We start from the raw sequence: 20,680 nt of genomic DNA, 5'->3' as shown, positions 1-20,680 counted from the left end.
TGTCTTTGCAGATATTAATGTAGGGATCTAGATATGAAATTACCCTGGATTAGGGTGAACTATAAATCCAGTGAGTGACTTTGAAAGGGAAAGAAGACACTGAAAAAAGACAATGTGAAGATGGAGGCAGAGATACCAGTTATGCTGCCACAAGCTAAAAATCATCAGCAGCAACCAGAAGCTGGAAGAGGCAAGGAAGAATTCTCCGCTAGAGCCTTTGGACGGAGCATGGCCCTACTGGCATCTTGATTCTGGATTTCTGACCTCCAGAACTGTAAGAAAAGAAATCTGTGCAGTTTTAAACCACCTAGTTTGTGGTACTTTATTATGGCAGCTCTAGGAAACTACTACGTCAATACAGACACGATTCCCCACATGCACATGTGCGTGCACACACACAGTGTTATTTTTCTGAAAATGTTTTTAGCTTTTTCTTCTAAATTACCACCTTATCTAAACGACTGCAGTTATGTTTTTGTAGTTATTATAGTTGAATAGCTTTTCATAGATTTTGGGGGGCCACTGCAATTGCTTTTTATTTTTTACTTTGAAATTATTATTACTACTATTTTGGAGACAGGGTCTTGCTCTGTCACCCAGGCTGAAGTGCAGTGGTGCAATCTCGGCTCAGTGCAACCTCTGTTTCCTGGGTTCAAGCAATTCTCCTGCCTCAGCCTCCAGAGTAGCTGGAACTACAGGCATGTATCACCATACCTGGCTAATTTTTGTAGTTTTAGTAGAGACAAGGTTTCACCATTTTGGTCAGGCTGGTCTTGAACACCTGACAAGTGATCCGTCTGCCTCAGCCTGCCAAAGTGCTGGGATTACAGGCTTGAGCCACCGTGCCCGGCTGCAATAGCTTTTTATAACGATTTGAGATTGATATCACTTTCCCTTCTCTCTACTGATTTCTTTATATATGAAGACTATTAATCCTATGTCCATCATATATGTGGGCAATTTTTTCTTCCCAGGTTTTCATGCATTCTTTAATGCTATTTTTCCTCAAATGGGTTGTTTTTAAATTTGAATAGATTTGTATGGCTAAGAAAGTAATAATGTTCTCTGCATAAAAAATATCTTACTTGATGGACTAGGGACATAGAATATTAGCCTCCAGGTTTAACAGGGTTAGAGAGCACTCCCCACCTTGGAAGCCACATGGCCCTCTGGAGCACAGCTCTGTCCTAAGGCTGGGTCCAAGATTTGAGACTCTACTCTAGGATTTCCCAGGAGTTACTCATTCTCTCTGAATATTCCTTTCCTTTTCCGTAGAACAGAGATTATAATGCCTGACTCAAATGGATTTTGCAGGGAATTGACATAACAAGCAACATCATTCTTTATTGTGAAAAGAAACAGAGATCCTGGGGGTGACAGGGGTGGACAAGTGCACAGAACTGGCCCCTTTGGAAGGATGAGAGTCAACCCTGTGAGTTGGGCTTTGGTTTCTTAGCCCGAGCCAGATCTCCTGGTTCAGTCACAGGGAAATACATCTATTGGAATAAAAATACAGGAAAGATGATGAGGCTGAAGATTATGACACTTAAGGATTTCCTCTTAGGGCTTTGTTTTCAGAATCCTAGGTCAGTCTATGTGAGGGCCTTCTCTGGGATCTTGCCCTTGGCCGAGAGGAAGTGCAGGAGGGAGCTGGGAGAGCAGCAGAGCCGGAAGCCCAAAGTTCCATCCCCAGGTCACCCAACCTCTGCTCACTTGGCCTGAATTCCTAGACCTCACCTTGGGCCGTGCAAGAACATGAGGAGCTTGGATGTAGTCACACTGGTTGTTATGAAGGCAGCTGTGGTGGGGGAAGGACAGGTAACATCCATTAGGACCCAAGTGGAGACACTCTGACAATACAATGCCATTTCTTAATCTATGCAACAGAAACATGTCTGTGTTTTCTGGAATTTATTGCAGCAGAAGGAACCCTGTGAAAAGCCAAATGTCTACCAACCCTGAAAAGCCAAATGTCTACCAACAAAGGAACAGGATCCACGGAACTGTGAAAGGAAAATAAATCTTGGGATCCCAAAATCACTAAGCTAAAGGGAAAAGTCAAGCTGGGAACTGGGTCATGCAAACCTGCCTCCTCTTTCGGTTCCTAAATAAGATGGCTATAAGATGAAAAGCTACACACCTCCCCCATATTTTGTCGGCAAGGAAATTTCTCGTGAGCTGCAAGATCTTTACCGTAGGTGTTTCTATTAAAATTTCACCACGACAATGTAAATTGATAGCTTATCTTTACAGGTACAGTCACCCCCCTGTCCACCAGACACAAATGCATATCTGATTGTTCCCCGGCCCCATTTTGTCTATGTCATCTTTATATAAAAAAATGCAGATTCACTGAGCCAGGCAAAGGCATGAGTAACTATCTTTCCCTACCCTCCCCCTTACATGAAAATTGTGTACTTCTCAATATCCTACCCTTTCCCCTTTAAATCCAGAGTCCTCAAAATCATCTTTGAAAGGCATAGACCTGTCTCCCCGGCACATGTCCTTAACTTTGGCAAATAAACCTCCTAAAATGATTGAGACTTGTCTCGTCATTTTTCTCAATTGACAGAATTCAGAGAAGTACTGTATACCTGTTCAAAATAACTAGGTAGCTGAATATATACCAAAAGGGAAATGTACAGTTTGATACTGAGTGAAATAAAGAAGCAAAGCCAACGATCTGCAAGTTCCCATTATTCATTCCCCTGCTCCTCCCAGCGCATACCAATCACTGATCACCATACACACCTAGCACTCACTTCTTTTTTTTTTTTTTTTTTTGAGACGGAGTCTTGCTCTGTTGCCCAGGCTGGAGTGCAGTGGCGCAATCTCAGCTCACTGCAAGCTCCACCTCCTGGGTTCACGCCATTCTCCTGCCTCAGCCTCCCAAGTAGCTGGGACTACAGGCGCCCGCCACCACGCCCGGCTAATTTTTTTTTCTATTTTCAGTAGAGATGGGGTTTCACGGTGTTAGCCAGGATGGTCTCGATCTCCTGACCTCGTGATTCGCCCACCTCGGCCTCCCAAAGTGCTGGGATTACAGGCGTGAGCCACCACGCCCGGCCTAGCACTCACTTCTGAGACAACTGGTAGTTCATCCCCGACTGGACAGAGAAAACCTGCACCATTTTCTGCTGCTCCTGGGAGAAGGCAGGCACGCTGGAGAAGGCTGTGGGCACTAGGGTGAATAAGGCACTCTGGGTCCCTTGGTGGCTGGTATCCCACACAAAGAGCTTGTCATTCACGATGCACAGACTGGAGGAAAAATGGGCCATCAGGTAGCTGGAGAGAAGGACATCTCCCCACCCCCTACAAGAATCTTTTCCTACTGTTCAGAAACCTGATTTCTTTGATACCTCTACTGTGCCTGCCTCCTAGCTTTTTGGCTGGTACCCTCTAACCCTCCCACAGAGCCCACCTTTGGAGAGACTGCCTATATGCTTCACCAGTTTTGCAGGTTTACCTGCAACCCAAGGATGGTTTTACACTCACATTTGCCCTTTACAATAGCCCAAGGGAATAGACAGTGTAATCACCAGTTTCAAAGGAAGATTCTGAATTACAAAAAGGTCATATGCCTCGACCAAAGTCACAGTGAGTATCGCATCAGGAAAGAACTCATACTCTGACTCCAGAGCCCACACATTTTTAAAAATTTTTTTCAATACAGGGTCTCACTCAGGCTGGAATGCAGTGATGTGATCTAGGCTCACTGCAGCCTCAACCTCCTGGGGTCAAGACCCTTCCACCTCAACCTCCTGAATGGCAGGATGATAGATGCACACCACCACATCCAGCTAATTTTTAGTGTTTTTGTAGAGATAGGGTCTCACTGTGTTGCCTAGGCTGGTCTCAAACTCTCGGGCTCAAGCAATCCTCCCACCTTCAGCTTCCTAAAATACTGGAATTACAGGCATGAGCCACTGCTCCTGGCCCATACTCTTAACTATTACACTAGACTGTTGGTTTTTTACAACATTGAGAACACCCCGAGGACTGCACCACCACATTCCCACACCACTGGCCCCAGGCCGGGATGGGTGCTCCCACCCACAACACAGCACTAACCTGGAACTGCTGCCAGGGGTAGCGATGAAGGTCCGAGTGAAGGCAAGAACAGAACCCTGAGACTGTCCTTCCACTTCAAAGACAACAAACAACATTGCCTTAGAGTTGCACAGGCTTTACATGTTCACACGGTGTTCCCCAATCAGTCTTGCTTGACACTCACACAGAAGGGGGCCAGGCCAGGATAATTGCTCACTTGGAGTCAGGCGGATGTGGTAGGAATGGGGAGGGCAACAACAGGAATAATCCGCTCCCAGTGATAGGGCCCCTATCATGTGTGGGGCCCTGTGAAAACCACAAGTTCACTTGATTCCTGTATCACAGTAGCCCAAGAGATGGGTTATTATTAGCCCTATTGTGCAAATGAGGAAAGTGAAGGGTTAAGTAACTAGCACAAGTTCACAGAGTAAGGACCTGGGATGAGAGCTGTCAGACTCCACAGTCTGTGACCTTAATGCAAGCCTGAGCTGTGCAGGGCAGACAGGCGTGGACCTAGGTCAGATCAGGGTGGTTTATGGGCAGAGTTGGGGTGGGAAAACACAGAGGGAACAAGAGGAAGGAAAGGAACGAAATCAGGGAAGCTGGGGGAGTTCTGAGAGGGAGCCCAGCCAGGGGGAGGGAGCAGTGGGGGATCTGGGGAAGGGACTCTACAGACACTCACCTTCCTTGAATACCCCATTGACAGAAAAGCAGAGCATCCATTCCTGAAAGGGAAGAGCTCAGGTGCTCAGGATCTCCCTTAACCTCCTACCCACCTCTGGCTCTCTGGGCCTGCCCGAGGGAGGAAGCAGGTACTCACCGTCTGGCACCACATGTCCACCAGGAAGGAGCTGAGGTCATGCTGAGTTTTGGGCAACGCACTGAGGGAGTCCACAATGTCACGTTTTGTGTGCCTCAGCAGCTCCCCCTTCAGGTCTGTAGAGGAGAAGAGAAGCAAGGATTTGGGGGGCTGCCACACTTCGGTTGTGTGATTGTTCCTGTCACACCCGCTTACCCTGCCCAGTCTTCTCCATCACACACTTACAGGGGTCCTTGAGAATTTTTATATTCCTGCTATCCTTGAAGTACTTGCACAAGCTGCTCCTAGGAGAAAAAGAGGAGCAGGAGTGGGTGGTCTGGCCAGCGAGGGCATTTCCAGGAGTTGGTGTCTTTCTGCAGGGGAGTCACACGGCCCCAGACCAGGGTCTGAGCTATAATACTCACGGGGCTGAGTCCTCGGGGTTGAAGGGAATGCTCAGGGAGAAGCAGGCCTCATCATGGTAAGCACTAAGGAGACCCTGTCGATCTCCAGAGTCATAGATCAAGTAATACCTGTTGGGGACCAATGAGAATAGGCTATCTCTGTGGCCTGGGTGCCAAATGAGACTTAAAAGTCTCACTGTGGGCAGACTTGTACTTGGGTAACCTCATCTGACCTAACCCTCTCTTGCCTCAGATTCCCAGGGATACTTACTGCTGCAGGAATTGCAGGACCAGATTCTTCAACATCTCAGATCCAAAGAAGCTTCCCTGGAATAAAGAGTCCCCAGGACCACAGATGGTACCCCCCCTTTCTCATGCACCACCCTGCTGGATCCTCTCTTCTCACCTTACAGGTTGGTAACGTCTTGTGGGCTTCAGTACCACACAGAGTTGGTCTGGGTGACTGCTGGCCATCCTGGGGAAGGCAAGAGGAAGTCAATAGTGCAAAGTAGGGAGGTGGCACTGGATAATTAGGGAAAAGGAAAGACCCAGGAGAGGGTGAGATCAGAAATCAGGTGTGAAAGCGTTCTGGAAATTACATGGGCAAGATTACTACAGTCAACATTGCCGCCACCTGAAGGCTGTTGTGAACTTGTGTGAAGAAGCTCCACAGGCTCTGCCAAGTTCCCACATGGGACTGTATCACCTTCCCCCCTCCCTTGAGGTTTAAGGGTTAGATCCATAAATGTAACTGGGACAATATCTAAAGGGGTTTGGGGCAGTTGGGGGCAGCATCAATCCCAATTAGGAAAGTCAATGATCAAGGAATACGCTTACCAGGCATAATAATTTGGGGAACAATTCCAGGATGGAGCTGCCGAAAATCAAAACAAAATGGACAACGGTAAGTGAAACTGTGGAGCTGTCCTCCTCATGGGAGCAATCACACCTACATCAGAGACACAGTGCAGTGTGTCCACCTACACTCCGGAGTCCCTGCCCCTGCAACCCTGCATTGAGAGCCCAGGCTTCAGGACTTTCTTCCCCTCCCTCCATCCCTCTCTCACTTTTGTCCAGGTCCCCAATGAAGGCTCCACAGGGAGCAGGAAATGGGGTGGGAGCCCAGGGCTCTGCTACCTCACTGGGTGTCCATCAATCTGCCTGGCCTGGCCCTGTCCAAGACCAGGTCAGCTCTTAGGGACGGCCCAGGATGCTGGGACAGGGAGGGTGGTGATGCAGGCTCAGGAGGCAGGAAGGGGAAGACAGAGGGATGATGGCAGAAACGGGGTGAAGGTAGGGGAGGGAGAGACAGGTGAGACATAGGAGAGGAGAGACAAGTGAGAAACAGGATGCAAAGCAAAGGGAAGGGAAAGACGCTGTACCATGGTGATGGAGTTCAAGGAGGAAGAGAGAAGAAAAGGGCGCCCCTGCTGCAGCCCTTTCCCTCACCGCCCCCGGCTGGTCCTGGGGACCGAGGCAGGTAAGGAAAACATGCACCTGTTGGGCTGGGGCCCACTGGATGCAGCTGGAGACTTTCTCACCTGTGTGAGCTCAGTCTGAGCTGGGCATGGGAAATGGAGGAGTGAAGGGTCAGGCCCTAGCTCAGCATGGGGTTCAGAGTCTGGGGACCCCCTCTCCCGACCACTGCATTCTCTTGTGATGGTCCCTGACACCTGTGCCCCTCTGTGCTGACGCCTTGACGGAAGAATGCTACCTGTCTTGGGCTACCCAGGACTCCTCTGAGGGCCCAGGCAAGACAATGTGAGTTGTGGAGGGAAGGAGAGACAGCGCCCCGAGAGGCCTGTCTCCTCAACCTCCTCTGCCCTCTGCCATCCACTCCTGCCTCGGGAAGGTGGCCCACTTTTGGTCCCCTGACTCAGGAAACCCAGGTTTCTCCCCGAGGAGGGCCCAGCTCCTGGCATTGGGCCAGAGAAGAGATGGCATGACAGCAGCCACCCAGGGCCTCAGCCCTCAGTATGGGGCAGGGAAGCCCCCATGCCAGCTCAGGACGGGTGGGAGAACCTATTTGGAGCAAGAGAAGGAGAATCCCCTTCAGGACAGGGGAGGGAAACCGTGTCTCAGCATGGAGGCAGGAAGGCCTGTCTCAGCATGAAGACCTGGGCTGGAGGACTCTTCTGGGTCCAGGGCACCAGCACCTGAATACTGCTGGTCCTGGGGAGGTGGGGAAGTCCTGCTTCCTGGTGCACACTCACAGAGGGCACGCTGAAGGAGGCTGGGTGGAGACAGGCGGGAAACGCATCCCAGAGCAGGTGAAAAGGGCAGCATGTCAGAGGAAGGAAAGGAGACCTCTAAGCACAGATGAGTGAGTGACACAGAAAGAGGAGTGGGGCGAGGGGGAAGGAGAGGGTCTGTGGTCCTCCCAGAAGACCAGTGCTGCCTCCTCCTGCAGAAGGGCACTATCAAGCACAGGTCAGGGCCCCAGGCGGTGACAGAGGGTACGACTGACTTTATGTTGCTGGAGTTATCCGAGAAGGTGGTGCACACTGGGCTTCTGTCCGCACACTTCTCTCCTGGCTCTGTCCCTTTCCATTTGTCCATCCCCACTGCAGACATCACCTGCAATTATGCAGAAGAACCACATAGACCCAGGAAAGAGCAGCCGGAGGGCCCTGCACCCTCAGTCTCCTCCCTTGCCAACAAATCCACTTCCTTGCCTCTTGTCACTACCCTAATGAACCCTCCTCTCCCTTTTTCTTGAAAAAACGATCATTTTATTTTTCAAGAAATTCAGCTTGTTAATGTCGGGGGCCTTTGGCATAATGTCAAGCTTCTGGGAGGCTTTGTTGCTGTTTGGGTTCAAGGGCAAAAGCTATGATGAGGCATGAATTAAGAATTAAGAGTGAAGGCCCCCAACAGGGGATATCTTAGACCAATTAGCCTCCTAGCTAATCTCTTCCACTTTCACCCTCAATCACAGCATGAGCCTAAGGCCTCACCATAGGTATGTTCTCTTCATGGACGTGCAGGGAGGCAGCCATGCACTTTCCAGGATTCGACGCCATTTTAGTATCACGGGTCATCATGTCTCCAGAAAGCAGAGAGGAGAAAAGCAGAAGTCTGAGAGGGACCTGCCTGGTACAGCATCAGCACTAACTCCTCCCCAAGTTGCCAACTCTAAGTCTCCATCTCACACAGACACCTCTGCCCTCATCTGCCATAGAATTACTGTTATCAGCCATACCTGGGTAAAAGGGGAGTCTCTGGATATCAAGAGCTTCCTGGGAGACATCACACTGTTGGTTCATGGCCAGCTGCAGAGTATAGAGATGGTTTTCAGAGGCTCTGAAGTTGAGGTGGTGAAGGGGACAATAGGTAGGGAAGAAGCGGTGGGTCTGGCTTTGTGTGAACAACTTGCCATGAGTCTGTATTACCTTTATCTTCTCCACCTTTTCTGACTTCAGCTCCTTCTGCGCAAAGTGGGGTATACCAGCAGGGTTGACAAAGATTGATATCTGCAGAGAACACAAGAGGGGCTGAGTAAGCACTAGGAACTTTGAGCCCCAAGATCAAGTAAGACCTCACACTTGCTCTGCCCTCTTGCTCAATGCTGGCCTTGGTCATTCACTTGACACACACCTTTTCATTATCCTCATCCCAAATCTTGCCACTGACATTCTTCAGTGCATAGGCGATGCTGGCATTCTCCACAAAGAAGCTGGCATGCATGTTTTCATAGTGAAACTATAGGGAGAGTTGCAAGAGAAATAAAATATGAGGCCAGAGTCTCTGCTCATCCAGTCCCCAACCTGTCCTGTTTTTTCTCGTCTGCCTCATGGTCCTTTCTTACTTCAACTGGGATGAAGGGTACACTGCATTCGTTCCGAATCAAATTCAGCAGCCACTTCTCATTGTATTTTATGCCGAAGGGAACCTATGAGTGAAAGAAAGAATGAGTGAGGAAGGAGACTGACATAATGGAATTAAACATTAAAATTGGACCCAAATATGTTCCTTTCAGGCTTTAAAATAGTTGAAGATAGGACAACATCCATTATTGCTAACTTATGTATTTCATTATTATGTTATTCATCATTTCTAATATCTATTATTTCTAAGCACACATGGATTTCCTAAATACCCTTTCTTACTATTCAGTTTTCTTAAAGTAATCAATTTAAGATGTTTAATATGAGTTTTCTTTTATAAAGTCCCACAAGAGTTTACCTAAGGCAGACCAGGCCTGCCCCTTTGACAAGGACCCCACTAATTCAACCCCTCACACCCTTAGTTTGAGCCAAACTGAAGCATCCGGTGTGGAGATACTCTATCTCCTTAGCATTCGTTTCCTCCTTTGATTGTAAATGACCTCTTCCGTTCTCTCTGCAGTCAGTCTGTTCCCTTTACATTGCTTCTCTGAATTTACTCTTAGATGATCTCGGATGTTAACTCCTAGTAATAAAGGACAGATTACAAACTTTCCTGCCCTTACAAAAGGATCTAGTGTCTACACAAATCCAACACAGTTACCCCTGTTCTCCTTCGGAACGTTAGATCCATTTTGCCAGGACACTCACTGTGATCTTGAACCAGCTCCCTAAGGTCCCATCCGGCATGTTCCCCTCCATTCTTCTCTCTGGAGGTTTTTGCTCTCTCTCCATGTTAACATGGGTTTGGTCTTGTTTACGAAAACTGCCTTTCCGATTATAGGGTGAAATAGCATAGGGAGTGCTGTGAGCAAATGGAGAAAAGGTAGTTCACATATGCTCTGAAAGTCTTTTACACACATTTGATCCACTGATACCAGGGCTACAATGAAGTTTGCTCAACCATTAATCGAGTTCTGTCATTCTCTCTCTGTCAAGTTGGAAAGAATGACATATTCAGCTACATGCTTATGTATTTCATCGGCTGGTACATTCCAGCCATGCTGACTGGTCACTTACTATCTTACTGAAGAGTCCATGTGGGCACCATGCATTGCTGCTTCTCCATCTTGCTGCTGATGGGATGAAGAATGTATGCCAGGATTGACTTTTTCAGACCTACTGCTCAATCTCCTTTGGTAAATATCCGAACATCTTGCTCTTCTTTGAGCAACTTGATCAGTGTGACCTTAAATTGAGAACAGCACATCAACACTTAGAATACCAGAAAAAAATCTTGGGAAAATATAATGGATAATGAAAAAATTCACTGATGTTTGTTTCTTTCTTTCTTTCTTTCTTTCTTTCTTTATTTATTTATTTATTTATTTATTTTTTAGAGTCAAGATCTGGCTCTATTGCCAGACTGTAGTGCAAGTGGCATGATCACCGCTCACTGTGGCCTTGTCCTCTATGGCTCAAGAGATCCTCCCACCTCAGCCTCCCAGGTAGCTGGGACTACAGGCACATGCCACCACATCTGGCTGATTTTTTTTTTTTTTTTTTTTTTTAGAAATGGGGTCTTCCTGTGTTGCCCAGGCTGGTGATTTTTTATAATCTAGAAAGAAATATATCACAGTGCCAAAAAAGTTGAAAGACTTCACTGTGGTTTCACCTCCTGGGAGATGAGAGTTGGGGAACATTCACAGCCAAGGAAAAAACAAGCACAGCAGAAAGGGTTTGGGTTTGGGTGATGCTGATCTATGATGATAGTCCTTGCTCTGCCCTTTTCATTCTGGGTAACCTGGAACAAATTGCTTATCATTTCTAACCCTCAATTCCCACCTCTACTTGGAGAATAATAAAATCTACCCTAAAAGCTTGGTATTATGGCTCAAGGGTCAAAGGCAAGTTCCCTGCCTCAAAGAAGAATCAGATAAATGAAAACATTGCTGAAGAAAATATCCAGAATGAATCTTGGAGAGACATACTTATGGAAATTAATTACCAGAAGAGTGAAAGAGAGAATTTAAAAAGAGTGGTAAGCGTGGCCAGGCGCGTTGGCTCTTGCCTGTAATACCAGTACACTGGGAGGCCAAGGTGGGTGAATCATGAGGTCAGGAGATCGAGACCATCTTGGCTAACATGGTGAAACGCTGTCTCTACTAAAAATACAAAAAATTAGCCGGGCTTGATGGCGGGCACCTGTAGTCCTAGCTACTTGGGAGGCTGAGGCAGGAGAATGGAGTGAGCCCAGGAGGCAGAGCTTGCAGTGAGCCAATATCGCACCACTGCACTCCAGCCTGGGGGACAAAGCGAGACTCTGTCTCAAAAAAAAACAAAAAACAAAAACAAAAAACAAAAACAAAAAACATGTGGTAAGCATATCTAATACTACTTCTCCACTGTTCCCTCTCCTTATTTCTGGGACTCAAATTCCAGACCTCCAGGCCAGGCTGGTCTCAAATTCCAGACCTCAAGTGATCTGCCCACCTTGGCCTCCCAAACTGCTGGGATTACAGGCTTCAGCCACTGTGCCCGACCTCTACAAAATTATTTCTTTTTTTAATTAGCCAGCCGGCGGTGGCTCATACCTGTAATCCCAGCACTTTGGGAGGCCGTGATGGGTGGATCACGAGGTTAGGAGATCGAGACCATCCTGGCTAACACAGTGAAACCCCATCTCTACTAAAAATACAAAACAATTAGCCAGGCGTGGTGGTGGGCACCTGTGGTCCCAGCTACTAGGGAGGCTAAGGCAAGAAAATGGTGTGAACCCGGGAGGCAGAGCTTGCAGTGAGCAGAAATCGTGCCACTGCACTCCAGCCTAGGAAGACAGAGCAAGACTCCCGTCTCAAAAAAAAAAAAAAAAAAAAAAAAAAAAAAATTGCCAGCGGGGCATGGTGGCTCATGCCTGTAATCCCAGCACTTTGGGAGGCCAAGGAGGGCGGATCGTGAGGTCAGAAGTTCGAGACCAGCCTGGCCAATATGGTGAAACTCTGTCTCTACTAAAAATATATTTTTAAAAAATTAGCTGGGCGTGGTGGTGTGTACCTGTAGTCCCAGCTACTCAGGAGGCTGAAGCAAGTGAATCGCTTGAACCCAGGAGGCAGAGGTTGCAGTGAGCCAAGATTACACCACTGCACTCCAGCCTGGGCAATAGAGGGAGACTCCATCTCAAAAAAAAAAAGAAAAAAAATTAGCCAGGTGTGGTGGCATGTGCCTATAGTCCCAGCTACTTGGGAGGCTGAGGCAGGAGGATCATGTGAGCCCAGGAGGTCAAGGCTGCAGTGGGCCATGATCAAGCCACTGCACTCCTGCCTGGAAGGCAGAGCAAGACCCTGTCTCAAAAAATAATAGGAGGAAATGTGTACTTTAAGAAAAAACATTTCTAAAGAAAAGACATATATTCCATAATGATGTTAATGTAACAAAAATTGGGCAAAAATGTGACCAACCGGCCGGGCACAGTGGCTCATGCCTGTAATCCCAGGTGGGTGAATTACCTGAGGTCAGGAGTTTGAGATCAGCCTGAACAACATGGTGAAACCCCATCTCTACTAAAAATACAAAAATTAGCCACGTGTGTTAGTATGCTCCTGTAATCCCAGCTACTCGGGAGACTGAGGCAGGAGAATTGCTGGAACCCGGGAGGCAGAGGTTGCAGTGAGCTGAGATCATGTCATTGCACTACAGCCTGGGTGACAAGAGTAAGACTCCATCTCAAAAGAAAAAATAACAAAACTAATTTACACTGAATTGTGATAGGCCAAAGATATATATTGTAATCCTAAGGATAAACACTACGATAATGGCAGAACATTTCACTTTCTAGCCAAATGAGGTAAAATTTTAATAGTTAAAACTATTAATCATTTCAAAGGAGAGGTGTGGAAAAGAACTTAAAATAGGCAAAAATAAATATATAGTAATATGGTCTATTTAAACCAAATCATACCTATATTTTCATTAAAAGAAATTAGACTTAAGTATTCCAAATTAAAAGGCTGAGAGTATCACACTAGATGAAAGATTCCATCAAATTATCCTGAAAAGAAACATGTAAAATTTAATAATATAGAATATTTGAAAATAAGAAAAATGGCATGATGCATACCATTTACACACTGACCGACTAAAAGCTTATATAACCATATTAATAAGAGAAAATATATACTTTAAGAAATACTAGAGAAAAGAACTCATAATGATAAAGGTTCACATCAACAAGAAGATACTAAGAAAGCAGGTGCGCACACTGCCTTCGCGGCACCTGGGCCTGAGGTGCGTGGCTCCCAGGCCCTCGCCAGCTCCAGGTGTGTGAGGAGGACTTCAGAAACCCGATTGAGAAGTGGAAAGACCCCCAGGGAGGGTCGGACCTGCCTCAATTCCACTAAGGTCTTTCATTTCTTGTTCGCCTACTTTCATGAAATCTTCACATCGTTTTAATGGTACTAGTCAAGACAACAAAATCAACAGACTTTCAGCCTTGAGGCAACATTGGTGTAAGAACACTATGGAGCTCATCAGAGTATATCACTGAAAAATATGATGGCTGAAAACAATTTAAAAATGCTAAAGATTCAACAGTGCGTGGTAGCCAACAAACTACCTAGAAACAGGCCATATATTTGCAATATTTGCTTCAAGCACTTTGAAACACCATCAACAAAATTAACTAGGCACTATCTCATTCATACTGGTCAAAAGCCATTTGAATGTGATGTGTGTCATAAAACCTTTAGACAACTAGTTCATCTGGAGAGGCATCAACTAACTCATAATCTGCCTTTTAAATGTAGTGTTTGTCAGTGCCACTTAAAAAATCTGAAGACATCTGTGAAGCACCAACAACTTCACAATGAAACCTATCAGAATAAGGTTAAACAGGTCAGAAGACTGCTGGAGGCCAAGCAAGAAAAGCCAATGTATGGAGTGTATAATACTTTTACCAGAGGAAAGATGGGCATTACACCCGTGCTGTAAGTCCAATCCCACATATAACATGAAGAGAAGAAAGAATATTCATGCAAGTACAATCTGTGGCAAGATGCTTCCATCACAGTCAAAACTTAATAGGTATGTACTTATTCATACTGGTCAGAGGCCTTTTAAATGTGTCTTGTGTAGTAAATCTTTTCAACAGTCACCTCACTTAAAAATCCACCAACTTACACATTCAGAAGAAAGACGTTTTCAATGTTGTTTTTGTCAAAAAGGATTTAAGATTCAAAGCAAACTTCTGAAGCATAAACAAATCCATACTAGAAATAAGGCTTTTCGGGCTCTTTTATTAAAGAAGAGGCATACAGAATATCGCCCCCTGCCTAATAAGTTAAAGGCAAATCAGGGTGGTTTTGAAAATGGTGATATTGGTGAATCTGAGTAGAATAATCCACTTTATGTCCACTCAATTTATATTGTCCCTTTTCAATGTCCAAAGTGTGAAAAGTGTTTTGAATCACAGTAGATTCTCAATGAACACATGTGTTTTCCTGCTAGAGGTGGCAAAATTCCAAGCAGGTTCAAAAGAAGCTACAACTATAAAACCATTGTTAAAAAAATATCTTGGCCAAGCTTAAATGTGCCAGGAGTAAAAAATTAGATAACTTTTGATCTGGGAAAAACGTATTTAAAAAGAGTTTCTTGAAAAATTGTGATCGTATTTCTGGTGAGCTGAGCTCTGAACAAACCCAAAGAACATTTGTGGGTCCTTTTGGCAAACATGGAACATATAAAACAATTGGCAATAAAAAAAAAGAAAACATTGACTTTGCCATTTTCTTGGCAAAAGCAGTTCCAGAACCAAAATTTGGGAAAAAAATGAAAGATATCCTTACGACAGCAAACTTATTAAGCATTGATAATTCGGTGAATAAGAAAGACTTGTCAATCTGTGGCTCATCAGGTGAGGAATTATTTAATAACTGTGACGTACTTCAGTGTGGTTTTTCAGTTCCAAGGGAAAACATACTTACTAGACATAAGATATGCCCTTGTGACAAATGTGAGAAGGTATTTCCTTCTGTATCCAAACTAAAAAGACACTATTTAATTCATACTGGACAGAGGCCTTTTGACTGTAATATTTGTGGGAAATCTTTTAGACAGTCAGCTCACTTAAAAAAGCATGAACAGATTCATAATGAAAAGAGTCCTTATGCATCCCTTTGCCAAGTAGAATTTGGAAACTTGAACAATCTTTCTAATCATCCAGGTAATAATGTTAACTATAATGATTCCCAACAATGTCAGGCTCCTGGTGTTCAAAAATACGAGGTCTCAGCGTCAAATCAAATGTCAGGAGTTAAGGCAGACTCACAGGATTTTATTCCTGGTAGCATCAGGCAGCCCTGTCTTCCTAATGTACTTCTGGAATCAGAGCAAAGCCATCCTTTTTGCAGTTATTCAGAGCGTCAGGAGAAAAATGATGTCTTCCTGTACCGATGCAGTATTTGTGCTAAGAGTTTCCGATCTCCATCTAAACTGGAAAAACACTACCTAATTCACGCAGGGTAGAAACCATTTGAATGCTCAGTTTGTGGCAAAACATTCAGACAGGCTCCTCACTGGAAGAGACATCAACTTACTCAATTTAAAGAATGACCACAAGAGAAAGTGGTTGCCTTGGATTTGGTTATATAAACTGTCGCAACCACTAACAATTGTGGTCTCTGGTGATCTTATTTTTATTTTATTTTTTATTTTTTATTTTTTTTGAGACGGAGTCTTGCTCTGTCACCCAGGCTGGAGTGCAGTGGCCGGATCTCAGCTCACTGCAAGCTCCGCCTCCCGGGTTTACGCCGTTCTCCTGCCTCAGCCTCCCGAGTAGCTGGGACTACAGGCGCCCGCCACCTCGCCCGGCTAGTTTTTTTGTATTTTTTTAGTAGAGACGGGGTTTCACCGTGTTAGCCGGGATCGTCTCTCGATCTCCTGGCCTCGTGATCCGCCCGTCTCGGCCTCCCAAAGTGCTGGGATTACAGGCTTGAGCCACCGCGCCCGGCCTGGTGATCTTATTTTTAAAGCCTGTATTATTTAAAATGCATTTTTATCAAGAGGCCTGCATTAAATTGAATGGTTTCACAAGTATTTGTCCTGCATAGTAAGTAGGTAAAATACATAGAAAATTAATACAATGTTTTAGAAACAGCCAAATTAATTTTCAGAGGCAAGAACATGATTTGATGCTATAAAGTAGGCACTTTAATATTGTAAACATATGCTTTGGCTGTACTGAAAAGTATAAATTCATGATGCTGTACAAATAATTTAGTCAAATTCATTTTTTAAAGGAATTATTCCTTAAGACATGCCATCTCTTTTTATATATACTCAAAAGACTGAGAGGCAAAAATTCGCTTTTAGCTGCAGCACATAGTCCTGCTATATTTCATTTATTTTACATTTCATATGAAAGTATAATTTTGTCCACATGTGGCTCAAATTGCATTGGATTTTTTTTTTTTTGTAAATTTACAGAACTACAGAGACACTAAAGGTGAATATGGATGAGAAAATTATAGTATTTTTTCACTGGTCTTTTCAAAGCTATTTATTTTTAGGACTATGTGATAATCTCACTTTTTCAGGTGATTAAGGTTTTTTTTTTTTCCCCCAGCGAGTGCCATCTTTCACAAAATAAATTAAAAGTAGACAAGAGGCTAGGATGTATCCATATACATTTACCATGTTTACTTACCAGGAATATTTTCCAAGTGCCATAGTCTTTTTCATAATATGTATGCAGTTTTATCTTTTCAGAGGAATAATTTCAAGTCATTTATTTGCTCATTAATTATAGCAGTAGTCATAGACTTAAGACTCTATTCTAGAGCTCTTCATCTCCATAAGACTTTAACATTTATTTTAGTAAACTTTTCTTTTTATGCCTCTTTAATGGAGTGGTCCTATTATTTAAGCCTGTTCTAAGTTTGATCAAATAGCAATGACTAGGTCTAGTTTTAGTTTTTATTTTTGCAAGAGTCTAATGCTACAGAATTTTATTTTGATCCTTGTTAAATTTTTATTTTAATTAGTAAGGTAGTCATTCCTGTAGAGGGATAAGATGCTTGTAGAGTTCTGGGTAACATTCCAAATAGAACTGTTATGATTTGGGAAATATTCTAAACTACAAAGGACTTATTTCATAATGACAAATTGTCATTCACATTTTCCTTTGTTTATAAAATCTTCAGGAATGACATTTTCTAGCAATAAAAGGAATTAACCATTATGTTCCTAAGCTGAAAAGAGGAACAGGTGGGTAATTATCCTACCATACTTAAATATAGTGGAAAATCCTCTGTTGAGACTGTGGATAAATGAACAATTGTAAGTTTTGCATCATAATCTGAGAACTCCCTTTTGGGGAAGGGGGAGGCAGGAGGGATAGTAGGTGGGGGTGATCTGCTTGCTTCTTTTACCACAGGTGATTTTTAAGTAACTTGGGTTTAATTTACAGAGATGAAACATGACAGTCTGAGTAACACACCCAAAGACGTAGAGGTGTGCCTGTTTATTACGTAGAGACAGCCAACAAAAACAGAGGAGAATCACATGCTTTAAAGAACACTTTCTCTTAGGTTTCCTTGGGATATGTTCCTCTAGTGCAAGCAAGATAATGGTTTACAGAATTTGCTTTATACAAAACTTTTCAAGAACTCATCTGTTACACAAAAGCAAGGAATAACTAGTTTATATTTTCAAATAATGTTCAAGGTTTTTTTCCTTAGTATGTCTGAAAGTATTGATTTTGGCATTTTTCTAAGCAATTTATGTAATTTTATTTGAAGGAAATATTTTATATACTCTTTCTCAACCTAAACAGGGAGAGTCCTAACACTGTTGTGCTTGTATGATTATGAGGCTTTATTTGCCTAAGTGATACTACTATACTTTATTTTTGACCCATGCCTTTTTAAGCTGTTTCATATTGAAAGTTGGACTATTGTAAAAATTTTGTCAAAGGTGTACTGAAGTGCTATTTGAAGTACCTGTAACAAAACACAGTTGGTCCTCCATATCCATGGACTCTGTCTCTGTGGATTAAACCAATTGCAGATCAAAAATATTAGGACAAAAAAATTAAAATAATACAAATAAAAAATAAAATATAACTGTTATTTAAATAGCATTTACATTCCATTAGGTATTAGTCTAGAGATAAAGTATACAGGAGGATGTGCATTGGTTATATGCAAATATGCCATTTTATGTAAGGGACTTGAGTATACTTGGATTTTTGGTATCTGTGGGTGGGCAGGCTGGGGGGATCCTGGAACCAATACCCCGTGGATACCAAGGGACAACTGTACTTATTTATCTTTATTATCATTGCAAGCTTTTTACAGAAACTTTACAGGAATGAAAATATACATGTTAAGAAGATTAGGCCGGGCGCTGTGGTTCAGGCCTGTAATCCCAGCACTTTGGGAGGCCGAGACGGGTGGATCACGAGGTCAGGAGATCGAGACCATCCTGGCTAACATGGTGAAACCCTGTCTCTACTAAAAATACAAAAAAATTAGCCAGGCATGATGGCGGGTGCCTGTAGTCCCAGCTACTCAGGAAGCTAAGGTAGGAGAATGGCGTGAACCCGGGAGGCGGAGCTTGCAGTGAGCGGAGACCACGCCACTGCACTCCAGCCTGGGCAATACAGCAAGACTCCATCTCAAAAAAAAAAAAAAAGATTAAACATTAGATATTAGATGGTTTGTTGCACACTAGAGCTGCTAGTATTGTTGAATCAATTACTTTGATTTTATGAAAAAATAAACACATATCTTTAAAGAGAACTAGAAGAATTTTTTGTTTGAGTGATTCCAGGCTGTAGCACGATTATTTACTGAAGTAGTTTGATTGGCTGGCTAACTTAGTAGAATTATTGTTTCTTGTTTTGTACTGCAATAAGGCTTATAATTGTAAGATAAAAATGTGTGTGTGCTTAAGGGAAGTAGGTGGTGGTTAAAATTATTGAAAAATTTTCAGAATACTTTAAAAATAAAGTTTCAAGTTATACAAAAAAAAAAAAAGAAAGTAATTCTAAATTTGTATGCATGTCTTAACATGGACCAATCTATGTTTAGATACGAAGCAAAAACGGATCTAAGTAAATAAATAAATAAATAAAATCACAATGACTGTGAGAATTTAACACACCTCTCTGAGTAACAGATAAAACTAGCAGACAAAAATTCAGCTACATAGCGAAGATTTAAATGGCATGAGTAATAAGTTTGCTTAAATGACATAGAACACTGCACAGAAAAGCTACACATGGAACATTCCAGAATAAGTCATACGCTGGGCCGTAAAGCAAGCCTTGAGAAATTTCTGGGGCGGGGGTGGGGGGTAATACAATCTACCTTGAATGGTTAGTGTGAAGATTAAAGATGTATTATTCCCTGCCCCACTACCACCTCTAGGTGTACAACCAAGGAATGTTAATTTTTACCAACCCCTGCCTCAGGAGACCATCCTCATACCTCAAACCCTGGCCCTGAGAAGACCACAAGACTCAGGCCTGGGCCCTTGCCACTGCCCACCCCCATCTAAAGGGAGACTGGCTGGGTGTCATGTGGGTTAGGGTAAGGTGGGGAAGGGGGCTCAGTCCCTTTTGCCCTGTGGAGACCTGAAACTCCAGCCTCATGCTGGCCAACTCACCCATGGTGTGTCCTGAAGGCAGTGACATTTTACCAATGTCCTTACAGGGCTCTCTTGAGGAGAATCTGTGTGGCCTGGGGACGGGAGTTTGGAGAAGATTGAGGAGGGCTGCTGAGGAAGGCGAGAGCAAGTCCCAAGCCTTGCTTACAGGAAGTTCCTTCCCCAAGCAGAGAGAGGAGTGTCCTAGGAGTCAAAGGAGAATTAACTTCCTGTTCTTACCACCCCCGAAAGTTTGCTGCCAGCCTAACACCCAGGGAGATGTTTCTAATGTAGTCACTCCTGCAAAGGTGGTTAGCAACAATCACAATCATGAGGCCTAGGACCCAGATACTTACTGAAACAAACACGGAGAACTCAGCTTGCTGGTCATCTCCAGTGCATTACATTGTATTCATTTACTCTGCAGACTCAGAGAACTCTGAGTGCCTATCTTAGCCCAAGCTCTGTACTTGCTACATTACTTTTTTCTCCATGTATTCCTCACAAGGGGACTCTGAACTCAGAATCACCTGCTCCGTGAAGGTGCTAAGGCTTAATAAGCTATAGGAACTTGTCTGGAATGATTCAGGTGTGACCTGGAGAAACGAAGTGGAAATGAGAACCATGGAATGGTGGGTGACCCCCTCTATGCACAGCTTTTCTAAACTCTTATAATATTTGTGGTTTACTTAAGTTAGGGCAAAGTAAGAGAATGTTCTGAAAATACTCGTGTGACTGGAATTAACTAAAGCCCATCCTAGAGAGAGAATACAAAAAAAAAAAAAGACCAGGAAAATATAAAGTCAAAGTTCAGTGTGTCACTGTAATGAAAGTAGAAAAGAATCAAGTACTTTCTTAAAGACAAAATAAAATATAGTCAATGTAGATGGAGACTCCTAATGATTAGAGCCAGAAATGTAGCTCTTAAAGTCTCAGGCCAGCGAGAGGGAATAAACTAGGAG

The 20,680-nt window shown here is 43.8% G+C and overlaps 1 protein-coding gene and 1 pseudogene across 2 annotated transcripts; one reads left to right on the top strand and one right to left on the bottom strand.

Moving 5' to 3' along the window:
• Nucleotides 1-504: 504 nt before the first annotated feature.
• LOC105499767 (nuclear RNA export factor 3) lies at nt 505-19,918 on the bottom strand. 2 transcript variants are annotated; one of them, XM_011772564.3, is made up of 21 exons: nt 19,740-19,906; nt 18,071-18,115; nt 10,158-10,326; nt 9,789-9,942; nt 9,062-9,145; nt 8,851-8,955; nt 8,646-8,726; nt 8,456-8,525; nt 8,211-8,299; nt 7,721-7,830; nt 6,091-6,127; nt 5,660-5,728; nt 5,525-5,580; nt 5,275-5,382; nt 5,096-5,154; nt 4,871-4,986; nt 4,733-4,775; nt 4,072-4,144; nt 3,129-3,258; nt 1,738-1,798; nt 505-1,496 (listed from the first exon to the last, which is right to left on the bottom strand). In XM_011772564.3, the coding sequence occupies exons 1-20, from the start codon at nt 19,765-19,767 to the stop codon at nt 1,787-1,789; spliced, it is 1,638 nt and encodes a 545-aa protein (XP_011770866.2). In that variant the 5' UTR covers nt 19,768-19,906; the 3' UTR covers nt 505-1,496; nt 1,738-1,786. The 2 variants fall into 2 exon arrangements, with proteins under 2 accessions (XP_011770866.2, XP_011770868.2); XM_011772566.3 differs by lacking the exon at nt 18,071-18,115 and having other exon boundaries at nt 506-1,496; nt 19,740-19,918.
• On the top strand, nt 13,590-15,722 carry LOC105499766 (zinc finger protein 770-like; annotated as a pseudogene).
• Nucleotides 19,919-20,680: the final 762 nt, after the last annotated feature.

Source organism: Macaca nemestrina, chromosome X, assembly GCF_043159975.1.
Source record: "Macaca nemestrina isolate mMacNem1 chromosome X, mMacNem.hap1, whole genome shotgun sequence".
NCBI lineage: Eukaryota > Metazoa > Chordata > Mammalia > Primates > Cercopithecidae > Macaca > Macaca nemestrina.
Note: the sequence above shows the minus strand (reverse complement) of the source record. Positions and strands in the feature narration are given on the sequence as shown.